Here is a 16,151-nt window from a genome sequence, read left to right on the forward strand (position 1 = left end):
CTCATCTTGGTCAAAGCTTAGAGATCTTAATGAGCTAAGCCTTAATCAGTCGTGTCTGCTCGTGAACTGCTTGAGACTCATCTTGGTCAAAGCTTAGAGATCTTAATAAGCCAAGCCTAAGCTATCCTTGGCTCGATTCAAAAGCTTATGAACAAGCTTATTTTTTTGTATACTAGTTTACGTTCTCCCTCAGTTGCTGCTGAATGTTGGAGATTTCATTCATAGTTTTTGTTGTTGAAGAACCAACAAAAGATGGAGAGAAAATAATCTTACATCAAAAGATAAGAGCAAGTGAGAAAATACGTAATGTAAGTTATAAAAGTAAAATTTGAGCCTTGTTGATCTTGGGTTTGACAAGCGTTAGATCTTGGCTCAAGCCAAGCCTACCTAAGCTTAGTCTTGGCTCGGCTCATTAACACCCCAAGTACAGGTGAGTTACTGAGTTGAGTAGTGTGGAACAGTATTATGAGTTCATCTACCCTTCTCCCTTCGCCTAACTGACAATTCTATTTTGACCCTATAGATTCCAAAGTACTCCCTCCGTTTTTTAATATTTGCTCCACTTTTCTTTTCCGACCTTTTTTAAATACTTGCTCTATTTCCTTTTTTGGAAAGCTTTTATAATATTTAATTCATTTCTCACACTTAGTGGAACCAACATAATACTCTCTCCTCCTATTCTTCCACTACATTGGTTTTTATAATTTTTTATTCTTTCAAATACCCTATTACCTCCATATTTTATTACTTTCTCCAATTTCTCCTAAAACTCCACGCATGGAGAAATGGAGCAAGTATTTAAAAACGGAGGGAGTAAATAAATATGAAGTACTATATACTCAATTGTTATCTATTCAAAAAAAATATAAAATAAAAAAAAAAATACTCAATAGTTATTAAGAAAACATATTTTGTGTAAAAGATTTGAACATATTTATGCTTAAATGTTGTATTTACATATGAGCATCAGTACTAAGTAATTTATTTTTCATATCCACATTAGTAGGGGCATTTTGACAATTAATATTTAATAGAAACAAAACCCTTCACAACTACAGCATCTCTCATTATGACCTGTGACAAAAAAGTAACTCATTATGAATTTGACAATTAAATCACAAACAATAAAATGCATGTAACAAAAAATTCGGCTCTTCAACCCACTTAGCTTAGCACAAGCAAAGAGCCGCAGAAACTGATCAGATGGAAACCTCATCATATCTTTTGTCAGCCACTCAGATACACACATAAAAATATCTCAAGTCATTGCCAGTTCATACACAATACACTCGCTAACTAAATTGAATGGACAAAACTAAATCTGCATGCTACCCCTTCACCCAAAACTAAATCATCAGCAGTACATATTACCCATTAGGCAGAAGATCAACGAAATATACTGTGAATTTTCGAGAAATTACTCATAAAAGAAGATCTTCTCCATTGGCAATCCAGCAAGATCGGCCACAAATGCCATGACAGACAAATAGTTGACTTGGAATTATGACATTCAAGCAGATTTTGCATTCTCATCTGAATCCAGGTCATGCAATAATCCACAGTTAGTCACTTCAAACTGTCAGGAGGTGCTCAGTCATTCTTTAAAAAAGATGCAGATGTAGTTCATGGGCACCAATGTCTCAGTCATTCTTTAAATAGACGCGGAAGTAGTTCATGGGCACCAATGTCCAAAGCCTCAGGATCCCTAAAAGATGATTAGCATAAAGCACCTTGAGATTGCAGCATAATTCCATATATCATATAAATAACATCTTTTAGGACATCAAGGTTGATATAATACATAGTTGGAATATGAGATCCATATACAAAGTACTAAGAGCCTATTTTCTTTATAAATTATTTTTACACCTCTTATTTTCACTCACAATTACACTTTGTTTATTTTATACTTCTTCCGTTTCTTAATTGATGCATTCATGCATCTCTTTTCTTTTTGGGATATTTCACAATAGATGCATCCTTCTCTTTCTAGTAAAATTTTACTTTAAACTACTATGTTGCCCTCAACTTAAGTGGGGACAAAGACCAACTCCACTTTTACTTTACATGCTATAATTAAAGGTTAGCACTGAAAAATCATGTAAAATTCTCCCCTCTTTTTATTGGTTTGTTTGCCAATATCCGAGAATATATCAATTGAGAAACAGAGGAAGTATTAGTTGTCTCACTTTGACTTTTGACACTATCCACAAAACTTGCTTTAACCCTAATATTTGCTTAAATATATGCACTAAGACAAATTAACTACAATTTTACATGATAATAATCTTTAAGCAAATAGTCTTAATTTTTTAAGTTTATTTTTATGTGAAGTTGCAACACTTGCCTAAAATGGATATTCTTTTTGGTTACAAGTCTTACAAAATTACTCATGTTAGTAAGTTTTCCCTATCAATAATACCAAAAGTACCCCATATGGGGACTAACACCCACCAACTCTCTTTTCATTATACAAGGGCTTCTTTGTCTAATCTCATATCCCACGAGGGGAACAAAATCCATCAACTCTATTTTCCTTAATCTTCTTACCCACACCTATGTTGCAACTAATTCTAATTGGAGGAAGTATATATATACCCTCATTTCAAAGAATTTTACACTGATTAGTAGAAAAAACTAGAGTCAAAATTTTGAGAAAAAAACATAGCATGAAGAGGAAAGGCCAACTTATATTCTTCCTCTTCGGGAGCTTCAAGAAGAAATCAACCTTTACGAAAAACAATAAGAATGTGTGTCTTCTCCAATATAGATTCTAGAAACTATACAAAGTAACAGTTTACAGGAGATAAAGGAAGTGCGTGAAATTCTAACTACCTGCCATGTGGTCACCAAAATAAAGTTTGCAATTATAGTTGTGAGAGAAAATATATAAACTTGCAAAAATAAGATTAAAAAATAAACATTCACACTCTTTGAAATCCAAACTGAAAAGAAAATAGGCCAAGATGTCACTGTTTGCTTATTTCATACCAAAATGTCAGTAATGTTTTCCTTATACTAAACTGACAAAAGGGTGGGTTTTTTTTTTTAAAAAAAAAAAAATACCAAAGTGGCTAATTAGCCACCTTGTGTCATACTTTCGTAAACTTTAGTAGAATACAACACACACAAAAAAAGGATGACCTCACTGACAGAGTACAAATGTATTAGCAGTGTTCCTTCTGGTCTAACAATCAAAATGAGCCACAAAAATTCAAACCTTAAAACTATAAAAAGAACAATGACACATGTGCTGTACTGACTAAAGAATAGACTAACAAAGATAGTCAGAAGTCAAAAGACATCACCTGCACAAGGCCTTTCCTTTCTCATTGCTACAAGGGATGAACCATAATTTTCGTAGAAACGGAGACTCGAATTGGACAAAGAATCCATCAGTCTGCCCATGTTTCCATTTCCTAAAACCTTGACCTTTCCAGACCTGCAAATAAAGAAGCTTCTACCATCAGAATGCTACACACTTTTTAAAAGTATATTTCAATAAAGGACAAGAAATCCACATTAGTCCTTTTAATCCGGTCTTCCCAACCATATCACTCGCAGAACAGCATAGTCATATCTTAAACCCTACCTCAATCAAAGGAAATTGTCTCATTGTATAAAGCAGCAATGATGAGTAACTATATTGTGAAATGCTTTATTCAAATTTCACTCCTTGTTTATAGTCAAAATTGTATGTAAAATCAATAAATTTGTTCAAATAATGCTAGCTTGATTTTAAAGTTCTTAACATGTGACTTTTAATCACAAACTCCGCTTTGAGTTTTGACCATCATTTGTAATTTATATGTAAGTAAAAAGATTAAAAGATATTCATGTGAGGCCTCGTAAAATTTGTCTTAGTATGTAATGGAATTTCAAATTTTTAATTATTTACAAATATATACTTCCTCCGTTTCTTTTTAGTTGACACGTTTGTTTAATCACGTTTGCCAATGCACAAATTCAACCGTTAATATCTTTAATTATTGATAAGCAAAAATTATAAAAAGTTGATATTTTGAAAATATATACCGTGACGAATCGAACAAGACCCCACATGACTATATTTTTCATCACGTATAAATCACAAAACACGGTCAAAGGAAAGTGTGTGCATAGTGCTAAAGTCAAAACATGTCAACTTAAAGAAAACGGAGTTAGTATATAATTAGAAATATTAATAGTCTACATTGGCAAGCATGAATTGGTAAAGAGTTAAGTATTTTTAGAAACAAAGGTATTACCTTATAATTAATTATTTTTATTAGTTTGAAGAAACCTTATATTTAACTTCAGAGAATGATTTGCCCTTATCACTATAATCCAAATCAGCCTACAATTTATTTTCTTTAAAATGAGACTTGGGTGTGGATGTGACAGGTATCAATGTTCAATTTACCATGGCTTAATACATAGGACATGGGGGTGATTACATCAGTGATCATTCTCAGACACAAGAGCAGGCAGAAGCATTCCAAGTTCTTGAATATAATTTTAACAATAATTATAAAAATAAAAAATAAATAATAAATACATAACTCGACGCACATTTTCCAATTAATAACATGAATTGTGTATATGAATAGAAAATAGAATTCATCACATATTAGCTCCCTAATCAAGAAACTCTTAAAAGCCTCAGATGACATAGCTCATACCAGCGCTAAATAAGTGTTTGGGAAGAAGCAACAAGGATTCTTCACAGAAAACCCCCTTTTTAAGTATGATTCTTGTCACAAACCAACTATTAAGAATTCTGAAGTGGAAGACGAAATATCTAATCATCCCAATTTAATGATGCTTATTTCATCTTGCTCATTAAAAACAACTCATTGATTGATAGCATTCATTTTATTTTATTTTTTTCATCAAAATAATGATAATAAGATTAAGATTAAGATTCGCATTAAAATGACATCAGCATCATCAAAAACCAACAGGAGAGATTCCTGCCAGGATTTATAAGCAGAGGCTAGATGGTCCCTCCATTAGACCCTCCTGGAAACATAATGATTATCTACCAGACTACCACTACTAATAATCTTGAAGGAACTATACAAGTCAATTTAAGCAGCCCAAAGAACACCATGTCTTTTGTTTTCAATGGAAAGAACAGAGTATCAAAACACCCTTGTAAAAAGAACTCACAAACAAGGTTACTGCGATATTAACAAGCAAACCTACTGGCAACTTTAAGGTACCTGAGGGTAAGATATGCTGCTTTTGGGTGTGATTAAGCAAGCAGCTTTGGAGAATGAATCCACAGCATATTGCCTAAGAAATGAGAGGCAGTTGCTGTGTGTATGGGGTGATTCAAATGCCTGGAATATGAAACAATAATGAAATAATCAGTAAAAAGAAAAAATATGCATATAATAAAACAGCCTGGAGATTTATGATTCTATATCCTTAAAAATGAAATTTCAAACCAGATACAACAAGTTGACAATAATGTCGCTTAGAGTGAGTCATTTCAGAAATACAATCATCATTAGTAAAAAGACTATTTTCTCTAAGTAAATACTTGTGAAATCATTTGAAGTCACAAGAATATAAGGTGTGAGACTGAGTAAATGGAAACAGTCAAGACCTTATCTATATTCACAGCAGGGGCATATTTCTCTGTATCTGTCTTTTCTTTGTCAAGAAGAAAGAAGACTTGAGGATCCACTTTTGAGGCTCCATGCCATGTTTTTACAGCATTTTCCATCGTTTCCACAAGAAATGAGAACAATACACCACCCGACTCTTCACCTCCATACTTCTCAGCCTGCAAATATAGAAAATTGGTTGAAATCAAGCCCACTTTATAAGTCAATTTAATGTCAAAAGGAAGCAGAGAACATCTAGGCATATGGTATTGATATGTAAAGTTACTATATACTATAAACTGGATGAGACCTGATATATAAAACCTAGAAACTTCAAAAATACTCCCATCTTTCTAAAAGGTTCTTCACATTGACTTCGTGTAATATCCAAGATGCATCAATCCAAGCGTAGTCAAATAAATTACTTGTTAATGATCTTATAATATGCATTAGAAAAGCGACTTTGGAAATCAGGTTTGCAACATTGTTAATAGTTCACCATGTTATATGAGGAAAATATAGTGAAACATGTATCGGTTTGACTCTAAAAGTCAGATCAAGACAATCTATTTGGAATAAAAGGACACAGCAACTGAATTATCAATGACTTGTGGAATTCAGTTTCAAAACCTTACAGCTAATAAACTTCTAAAGCTTTCAATTTTGACACAATGCAATTGTAAGCTTACCTGGTGATGGTAGAAGAAATATTAAATTAGACAAGAGATTTACATCAAAAGAATGATATATTAAGGAGGAACCTAAAAGCACCTCAGCGCAGTAACCAATATGTCTTCCTAGCATTGAACAGGGAATCGATATATTAAGTAACATCAAATAACACATTATATGTCAGTTGGTAGCACGGATCTGCCTGAAGCTGCCATCCAAAGGCTCATTCTACTTGCGCATCTAGAAATCAAGAACCACCAAACCATAAAGACTCCAATAATATGCAAGCCATCTGTACAATGAATGAATGAAACACGACGATGGGCTTTTATGTAGTTATCCTCGAGCACGTAAGCACCCAAACAGACCTAAAGAAAAATTCTATCACAGCCTTTAAGGTTGGAAGGTTAAATCTTAAGGCTCTAAACTTTGAAGAGTCTAAACACTCTAAATTTCATCTGCCAACATATAACCTGTCTTTTATTGTGTCCATGAAGCATGCATCAGTCAAGCCTCAAAGACTATGAAACCATAGGAATTTTCCACAGGCAGCATCTGAGACAGTTAATATGTAGATATGAACACGTTTGAATGCCTTTCTAAATAAAATTCAGAAAAACATCTTTGGAAGTTATGAACACGTTTAAATGCCCTTTCTAAATAAAATTCAGATGATAGTGTTATGAATTGACATAAGGAAGGGCACTTATAGGTAGTGCAATATAAGTAAGCTAAAAATATCTTGAGATGGAATAATATCCATTAGTAAGGGAAAATGAGTAAGAAAACGTTATAAATACAGGAGACAGTAAGAAATGAGAAAGGCATCCAGAATGTCAAATTGATATCTTAGCTTAGTTTAGCTTTTGAGAGTGAGTTAGGCCATTCAATAGCTTGATAATAGATCCTCTATTTTGTTGCAAGTCCAAAATTATCCATCTAAGTAAACCTCACATTAAATTTTAATGTAGAAATTACAGTTTACAACAGATACCAACTAGCAAGAAGCAGCATCAAAAATGCTGTTTAACTTTAATCAACTTCTAATAATTTAAGTTGCTTAAGGAGGGACAGACAAGGTGACTTGTTCTTATGGGAGATGTGACAGGGTGACAGGCTATGACAATGGTTGGTTACCATGAAATGTCCTTGGCGATATGATAATGCCCATATAAGAATTAGTTATCCATTATTGAATGTGGAGAAGACAATTCAAATTTCCACACTCCACAAAGTTCACAGGCTAACCTGCGTGCAGGTCTAGGGACTCAAAAGAAGTCGTTTCATTTCATTAGTTCCAATAATCAACAAATTGTAAGTCTTCGGCATAAAAGTAAATATCAAAATGAATTAAACTAAAGTTATTTTACTACCAAGGCATCAAAAGAACCCTAGTTACATGCCTACAACTAGGCAATCTAAATGTACAAAGATACAATATTTAGAAGCAGCATTAACTTACCATTTCAGATTTCACTGTACTCAAGTGCTTCGCCACGTCAACATTGGATCTCATCCTTTCTACTTCTTCAGATTGCTTCTTATCTCTGGCCATTAGAGATATTTTCTTTATTTTTTTTGACAATTCAGTACTTTGTGGATTATATTGCAATGCAACTTCAAATGCCTCTAAAGCCTACAAAGAATAGAAAATTTGTCATATACAGAGAAAACTTGAGCACTTAAGATATGAGCGGATGAGCCATCCATCAAAAGATAATACCTGATCATATTTCTCCATGGCTTCCAAGATGCATCCTTTTCTAAAATAACCCTATATGGAACAAAACAGAATTTTAGAATTAAGTAAAAGAAATATGTCATCAATATATGTTAATCAACATATACCTTCTCCCAGTCTGGACGAAGACTAATTGTCATCTCAGCATCAGCCAGTGCTTTGGTGAGTTTGACGAGGTTAAGAAAAGCTGCAGCACGATTGCTAATGCCAAGTAGGATAACAAAAATAAAGGAGAGAAGTATCAATATCCAAACATCACAAGGGCACCAACTTAAGAAAGCATTAAATTTCAGCCAAGAACCTTGAATGGCACTACATTTATTACAAGAGGTTTGACAAAGTTCACAGAAATATCCACTACTTTAAATTTAGTAAAATAGAAGGAAATTTTGTTATTGGTACATTAAATTACATTCTTATAATTGGCGTTAGGAGTTAAACTTAATAAACTAACTTTGTGCACCTTTTACACAAAAAAATATGTGGCTTATCAATGTTGCAAAGTCCATCCAACATAAAAACAACTATAAAGGGTACTAGGCCTATTCAAGTTTGTTGTACAGAATGACAGAAGAAAAAACTCAGGATCATCTGATGTACAAAACTAAAACCTAAGTGCCCTTTGGGTACCATGAAACCTCAAGCGTAACAGCCGTAATCCATAGACATTGCCAAAAAAATCCTAGCACATGCAAAGTATACTTCAACAGCAAATAGATTATAACCATGGTGTATAGGGAAAGAAACTATGCTAAACACAAATCCAACGTATTTCTCATTTGGAGAAATATGATTGGGTCAATAGAAAATTTATATCCCCTACAATAACCTACTTGTCTTTTTATATGTAAATCTACCTTCGGGTTTCAAAAATCAGTGAATCTCATACGGTAATAGAGGGTATTAGTTCCTCAAATATACATTATGCTAATCATCATACAAGAGATTGGCATGTCTGGAATTACAATATAAAAAGACAAGTGAATGGTATGAATAAGATTCCCTGCAAGCATTTGACAAATAATTTTGACAACAAAAGTGCACATTGCCATGTTTTATTTATTTATTACCTGTTTTTTTTTTTTTTTTAATTTATCTGGAAAGTACACCTCAAAATGCCTTCATCTATTGCAAATCCTTAGGCTAACGGCAATGACTTTCCAAGAAAAGGTATGATGCTTCAACACATGAAACTAAAATTTATAGAGAAGAAAATGCCTACAATGTCAATTAAAGAATCCCATATACCCCTAGAAACCTTTGATCAGGAAAGGTAAAGCGAATATCTTGATTGATTATTAGGAAGTTGACTGTGCACTAGAACCCATATGGCCATGTCTAATGGAATGTATTATTTTCCATACCATTCTAGAGACCCTTTATTTCTCATCAGCATTATAAATCAGCATTTTTCCTTACTCTTCATAAAAAAATAATGAAAAAAATAGAGAGAAAATAAGGAGATGAACCAGTGGATAGAATCATTGAAAAATCGAGAAGGAAATAGGTAAGTTTTTAACTAGAAAAACCATAGTAGGGAACAGGAAAAATCTCAAGCACGGAAAGCAGATCAAAAATCTGCAGGTGGTGGTGGTTCATGAAGAAGAACAGTGAAGAAGACACAAGAAGAGCCTACCTCAAGAATTAAGATTTCAATTGCCGGTAAGAAGCTCCAATTTCCCTTAAAGATTTCCTTATAAAATGAGTGTTAGGATTTAAATTCTTCTTGTATACCTCCAAGTGGTTCCTTATCTTCACTGCAGCTAGGACAGTTCGATACAATGAGGTCATTGCATCAACGCATTCACTCCTAAGCATGCTTTATATACTGAGGATGAACCAATCTCATAATGATTATTGTTATAACTTACAACAGCTAATCTATAAATGGGCAAGAAGCCCAAACTGGAATCCACTCCACCCCTCCCCCCCTTGGCCCAACCAATCTCATAATGATTATCGTTATAACTTACAACAGCTAATCTATAAATGGGCAAGAAGCCCAAACTGGAATACACTCCACCCAAAACAACAACAACAACAACAACAACTTAATCACAAAATGATTTGGGGTCGCCTAACATGAATCGTCATAAGGAATCGTAAGATATGAAGAAACGGACAAAACTATTATTTAAAATAGTTTGAAAAAAAGTGAGTAAACGAAAGAGCGTTTAAGAAAAATTAGGGGAGTTATAAAGGAGAATCAAGAATAAAATTAAAAAAGTTTTTAAAAAGTGGTTAAAATGTTCAAGTTGAAAACATACAGATTTGAGAAAACTTTAATAAAGGAAAAGTGGAAAACAATACAATTCATAAAACATTGGTGGGCTAAAAATAAAATTTAATACGAAAATAAATTTTTAAGTATATATAATTACGACACATCGTTGACGTGCATTTTTTCTCTCACACCGCCCTATCCAACATCATATTTTGTCATTCTCAATTACCCTCTTTCAAGTTTTCTTAGGTCTTCCCCTACCTCTCGCAATCCCAACAGGCCAACACTTTGCCATTCTTCAAGCCTCCTTACCAGGGCGTCACTTGGCCTTTTTCATACATGGCCAAAGCATCTTAAGCGATTCTCCTTCATCTTGTACTCAATATATGTAATATGTCTTTTTTTTTTTTTTTTTTTGGGTAAGGTAAGTAATATCATTAAAAGAATTTAGAAATGCTTATTACAAGGTTTGAACACAAGACCAGTAAGAATTAAACTAATGTTCTAACCCTTTTTGCTATCATTTAATATGTTATTTAAAAGTTTGAATATGTTATTTAAAAGTGAATATGTAATCGATGCAAAAGATGCAATAAGTTATTTAAAAGTTGGAAAGTTGATTAGCTTTCTATAAACCAAAGACAAAACCTCCACTAGGAAGCCTATGTAAATAAGATGTATCAGAACTGCAGAAGGATAACAAGATGTCATAGCAACCTTACACTCCTCAAAAGGAAATCAATTTTTAACTTTGACTTCTTTTCATCATACCTTCAAAATTCTATTTGATCAAAAGGAAAATGACTGGACTGTGTATGTGTATGTGTCTTGTTTTATCAAAGCCCATGGCTAGAATCACAGTGACTTTCCGACTGCTTTTATTCGGCCCAAGAGTCAATCCCATAGATTCCATCTTTAACCAATTAAGAGGCTTCCGTAGCATTAGGCCAATATGTAAATGAAACCTATTATAGAATAGGTATTACATGGCTTCACAACTACATGTCGAAAAACGAAAGAGCAAACTTCATTCTCTATTTAATCAAGAAAAGCTAAAGCCTTGTCCTTTTGTTGAAAAAAAAAAAAAAGCTAACATGAACACAGAGAAAAAGTATTTGTGCACAGGACTTAGAAATTTAGAATACAGAATTTCATGCTTTTTAGCCAAGTGTGAACCCCTTTCTCTAGTGAATATCCAAAATTTTCTTCATAATTCATACTTGGTGATTTTCTTCTAATAACTATTTCAACAACTACAAAGTGTGTTAGGGATCAAAGGGCAAATTACTCCATGTCATAATCAATCATTTGTCTAGGTCGAAACAATAGTAGCACAATCCACTGCAAACAATAACATTTAATCGGTAAAGCTCTCAATGCTGGTAAATGCACTTTGCAGGTTCATCGGTTCACCCAAGTAGGCAAACATAAAACAATGTATGATACAATCTGATTGATCTAAGAAATCATCATCCAAATAAAGCAATTGACAATAGCTCAACGGACTGAAACAATTAACAAAAGGTAAAGTTTGACAGTGTGTCAACCACCTTAACCGAACGAAGCAGTCATAAAAAGGTAAAAAATTCATCAACACCAATAAGATTACTACTCAATCAGCCAGAGAAAACATCATAGTCAGAATTCGACAAATGCTAGCCAGCTCAACAAAATGAAACAATCCTCAAATAGCAAACTTTCCCGGCCATTTCATACTGTAATTAACAGATAATGTAGTCCAAAGACAACATCACCCAAGTTCGACAACCGCCAGTCAGATCAAAAACCGAACAAATAAAGCAATCAGCAAACAGTAATTGTCACTACAACAACATTTTATCAATAAATGGCTAACCAAAAACATAATTCTGTACAAATTCCAAATCTATATCAAAATTTTACCCAAACAAAAAAAAATCAAAAAAATGAACAATTAAAGCAAAACGAAGAGAACAAGAAGAAGTAAACCTATAAAGAGTGGCGTTGTTAGGGTCCTTCTTGATGGCTTGAGTATATAAAGCAGCGGCTTTAAGGTAATTACCAGCTTTGAAAAATTCATTGCCTTGATCTTTGAGAGAGATTTCCCCACCTCCTGCTGCTGCTTCTGATCCCGCCATTGTAGTCCTTCAAGAATCCTCTGTTGGTGGATTAACTTCTGTAAGTGTTTGATTAGGGGTTTAGGGTTCTTAGTCTTCTTACCAAATGATGGATCAAAATATTTTACTGTGTTTTTTTTAGCTAACAAATCTTATTTTTATACTATTCATTTTACAAAAATTTCAAAATAAATTGATTTAATAAGTAATACTGTAACTAGTAATAAATTTACTAATAAATACGTCTTAGTCATATATTTTTAACCCTTAAAAGTCAAAATAATGATATATAGAATATTACTTGAAAACAACTTTTTTTTTTTTAAATTGTATGGAAATATTTGAAAAATAATTCAACTTAATAAACTAACAATCAATACCCACATTAAGTCATATTTTTTCCCTCATCTCTATTTGCGCCACTGGTCACCTTATTTTTAAATTGAAGTATTTTTCTGTGTGGCTAGACACACCGTGTGGTCGGGGTTACTCAAGTTATTCGGACAGGGGTTACTTAAGTTATTACAAACAGAGTAACCCCTTAAATAACTCCTGACCAAATAACCCATAACCGAGTAACCCCTAACTGAATCCCTCAAGTAACCCATGACAACCAAGTAACCCCTAACCAAACCCCTCAAATAACCCCTAAATTAAACCCTAACAGAGTAACCCAAGTAACCCATGAGCGAGTAACCCCTCAAGTAGCCCTTGACCAAATGATATGAAATAACCAACAAAACCCAAGAAAAAGGGAGGAGAAATCAAGTAACAACAAGTTCAAACCAACAAAATAAGGTAAACCTATCTCAAAATCACCAAGATAATGAAAATAGGGGTCTTAATCAAAGCCAACACCAAGTAAAGCTAGGATTAAGGTGTAACCACAAAGATTACAAGGTAGCAGTCACAAAGAAAGCAAGATAATCACAAAGATTATGGTAGAGAGAGAAAGTCTCTTTGATTACAAAATCAAACAAAGTACAACATTAATTAAGTTACAAAACGTCTTAAAACAACTTAAATAGTTCGCACAAACTGACAAGAAAACGGGAAAAGGTTCGGCCGAACTAAGGGTAAGTCCGGTCGAACTTGTGGGTAGGTTCGGCCGAACTAAGGGTAAGTTCGGTCGAACTATACTGCTTCTTGTTCGGTCGAACCTTTGGAGTTCGACCACTGCTGCAAAACTGACAAAATCGGGTTGAAAACTGACAAAATGGTTCGGTCGGACTTCCTAGGTTCGGCCGAACCTCTTCAATTCTTCTTGTATTCAAGTGTGATGATGGTTAGTCCCGAAAGGTGACCTCCAAGGAGCTTGGCCCGACTTCGTGTCACGACACGTGGCAAGTCTTCCACTTCTTCCACTAAGTTCCATGCACCCGCGTCAAACCCCTCCTCTTCAAAAGGAATTGCCCTCAATTCCGGCTCATCATCACCAATATCATCTTCAAAAAGAAAAGGATCAAGATCACCAACATTAAAGGTAGCATGAACACCAAAGTCTCCCGGTAGTTTGAACTTGTAAGCATTAGGTCCAACTCTCTCCACAACTTCAAAGGGGCCTTCGGATCTTGGCATGAGCTTGTTCTTTCTCTTAGCCGGGAATCTTTCCTTCCGAAGATGGAGCCACACAAGATCACCTACATTGAATTCCCTTGGCTTCTTGAATTTGTTTGTCCTTGCCTTGTAACTCTCATTGGCCTTCTCAATTCTCTTCTTGACATCTTCATGAAGCTTTTTCATTGTTTCAACTCTATCTTTCGCCTCAAAGTTCAACTCCTCTTAAGGGATACTAGGCAACAAGTCAAGTGGTAGGCGGGGATTGAAGCCATACACTACTTCAAATGGTGTTTTCCCGGTAGCTATGCAATGAGAGCGGTTGTAAGCAAATTCAAATTAAGGTAGCTTAAGATCCTAATCTTTCATGTGTTTGCTAATGATATCTCAGAGAACGGTGGACATGGTACGATTAGTCACCTCGGTTTGGCCATCGGTTTGAGGGTGACTAAAGGTACTAAACAAGAGTTTGGTTCCCACTAACTTCCACAAAGTCTTCCAAAAGTAGCTCAAGAACTTAGGATCACAGTCTGACACAATACTTTTTGGAATGCCATAAAGCTTCACCACTTCTCTAAAGAACAAGGTAGCCACTTGAGAAGCATCATCGGTCTTGTGGCAAGGAATGAAGTGAGCCATCTTGCTAAAACAATCAACCCTAACTATAGACACCCATTTGTGTCTCCCCAAAACCAAACCCAGTGATGAGTACCTTTCACGTCGAATCATAATCGAATGAAACGAAAGTGTGGAAAAGTCTAGTGTTGCGGAAAGTTTTTATTTTCTTTTCTCTTCTCTCTGTTTTTGAAAACTTTATTTTAAGAAAACAGCCAATCCAGTTTGGTTGGTCCATGATATGGGTCCAATAATGGTGTAGTTGGATGGGGCTTGAAAAGACCTTTCCAATGATATATTATAAGCCCAATTCCGATGAATATTGAGGAAGTTATGGCCAATTTACCAAACTGGGCCCGGTTTGAGCTTTATATGCGGCCCAATGATCTAGGGGAGGGCCTAATATGATTTATCATTCCTAATGCAATTAGGAATGGTTTTAGTCTTCTAGATTCTTCTAGAAGGTTCTTTCCATTCCTAATTCAATTAGCATTGATAAGTTGACTTTGTTGACTTTTCAGAGTTTTAATTAAAATCAAATAGCATTTTCGAAGAAATTATATTATTTTATCCTCCAGTACGGTAAATTTATCATATTTTCTAAAACGCGTTGAAATCAAGCTTGGCGTCCAACCCCAGGCCTTGGCGCCTGGAACCAGGCTTGGCGCCTGGCGCTAGCCATTGGCGCCTGGCGCTAAGGCTGGTGGCTGGCGCCAGCTAGCCAGGGTTGTCGCCAGCTCTGTTTCCTTAGCGTCAGACTCTGTTTTGTTAAATTATCTTTTTTGGCTGATTTTCTCTATAAATATCGTATCAAAAACCCCGTTTTCATTCATCATCAACAATCAGTTTTCATTCGCAAGTTACATCATTCATGCATTAGCATTCTTTAAATCTCTTAATCGTTCATCTCTTTCATTCATCTTTCCCAAAACTTTGTTTTCTCATACAAAATTCCGCATTCACAAGATTTAGAAACACCTAGCCATATTCGAAGTTGCCTTCGCCCTATACGTGAAAGGTTTTAATTTCTGAGGGTTTGGTCCCAAATCTCTGTTTCAATTATTTAATTTAATTGTTTGTTTTATATTTTCCTTGAAGTTACTAACGTGTGTATTTTGTTATTAGAAAGAGGTACGAGGCATCAAAGTAAGTACTTTAATTGATTAATTGATGTTATGATGTAAAAATCATGTTTAAACTGTTGTTATGATATTCCTAGTATCATGTCTAGGGTAACTTTAATATTAAATATGATTGCTATGAGGCCTTTTATTTTCTTCCTAATATTTATGATTGTTAGTATTATGCTAGGGTTAAAGATTTGATTTTTATTGCTTAGTGACATGCTAGGATTTGTTATTAATCTTGATAGTATCATGCCTAGGATCTTGCTATTATTATTATGCTTTAACATGATCTATGATTATATTTATTATTGTTTTGATTATGATGATTATTATTATATTTATTATTATTATGTTGCTTGATGCTTATTTTTATTGCTTGATCACCTTTATTGCATGTTTAAAGGGAATTGATACTTGCAATCACGCTTAATAAGATAATTAATAATCTTGTTAGGGTTAATGTGATTATAATTCAAGTGATCGCCAATAATAGTTTATTTGTGCATTTATGTTCAACCAACATAT

General features: G+C 34.2%; 1 protein-coding gene across 1 annotated transcript; it reads right to left on the reverse strand.

Moving 5' to 3' along the window:
- Positions 1–1,082: 1,082 nt before the first annotated feature.
- On the reverse strand, positions 1,083–12,463 carry LOC145630648 (uncharacterized). Its single transcript, XM_081682859.1, has 8 exons — positions 12,200–12,463; positions 8,115–8,208; positions 7,990–8,040; positions 7,729–7,902; positions 5,594–5,773; positions 5,205–5,324; positions 3,309–3,442; positions 1,083–1,705 (listed from the first exon to the last, which is right to left on the reverse strand). The coding sequence occupies exons 1-8, from the start codon at positions 12,346–12,348 to the stop codon at positions 1,645–1,647; spliced, it is 963 nt and encodes a 320-aa protein (XP_081538985.1). The 5' UTR covers positions 12,349–12,463; the 3' UTR covers positions 1,083–1,644.
- Between the last annotated feature and the right edge of the window lie 3,688 nt (positions 12,464–16,151).

The sequence above is a fragment of the Chenopodium album genome, chromosome 5, assembly GCF_948465745.1.
Source record: "Chenopodium album chromosome 5, dcCheAlbu1.1, whole genome shotgun sequence".
Classification (NCBI taxonomy): Eukaryota; Viridiplantae; Streptophyta; class Magnoliopsida; order Caryophyllales; family Amaranthaceae; genus Chenopodium; species Chenopodium album.

Bases quoted from the DNA above. Each gene is read 5' to 3' on its own strand.
- LOC145630648 (XM_081682859.1), bottom strand. From the start codon at position 12,348: ATGGCGGGATCAGAAGCAGCAGCAGGAGGTGGGGAAATCTCTCTCAAA. The intron at 8,041-8,114 runs GTATATGTTGAT...TGTTCCATATAG, and splicing joins TTCGTCCAGACTGGGAGAAG to GGTTATTTTAGAAAAGGATG. The intron at 5,774-7,728 runs GTAAGTTAATGC...CTATATTTGCAG, and splicing joins GTACAGTGAAATCTGAAATG to GCTGAGAAGTATGGAGGTGA.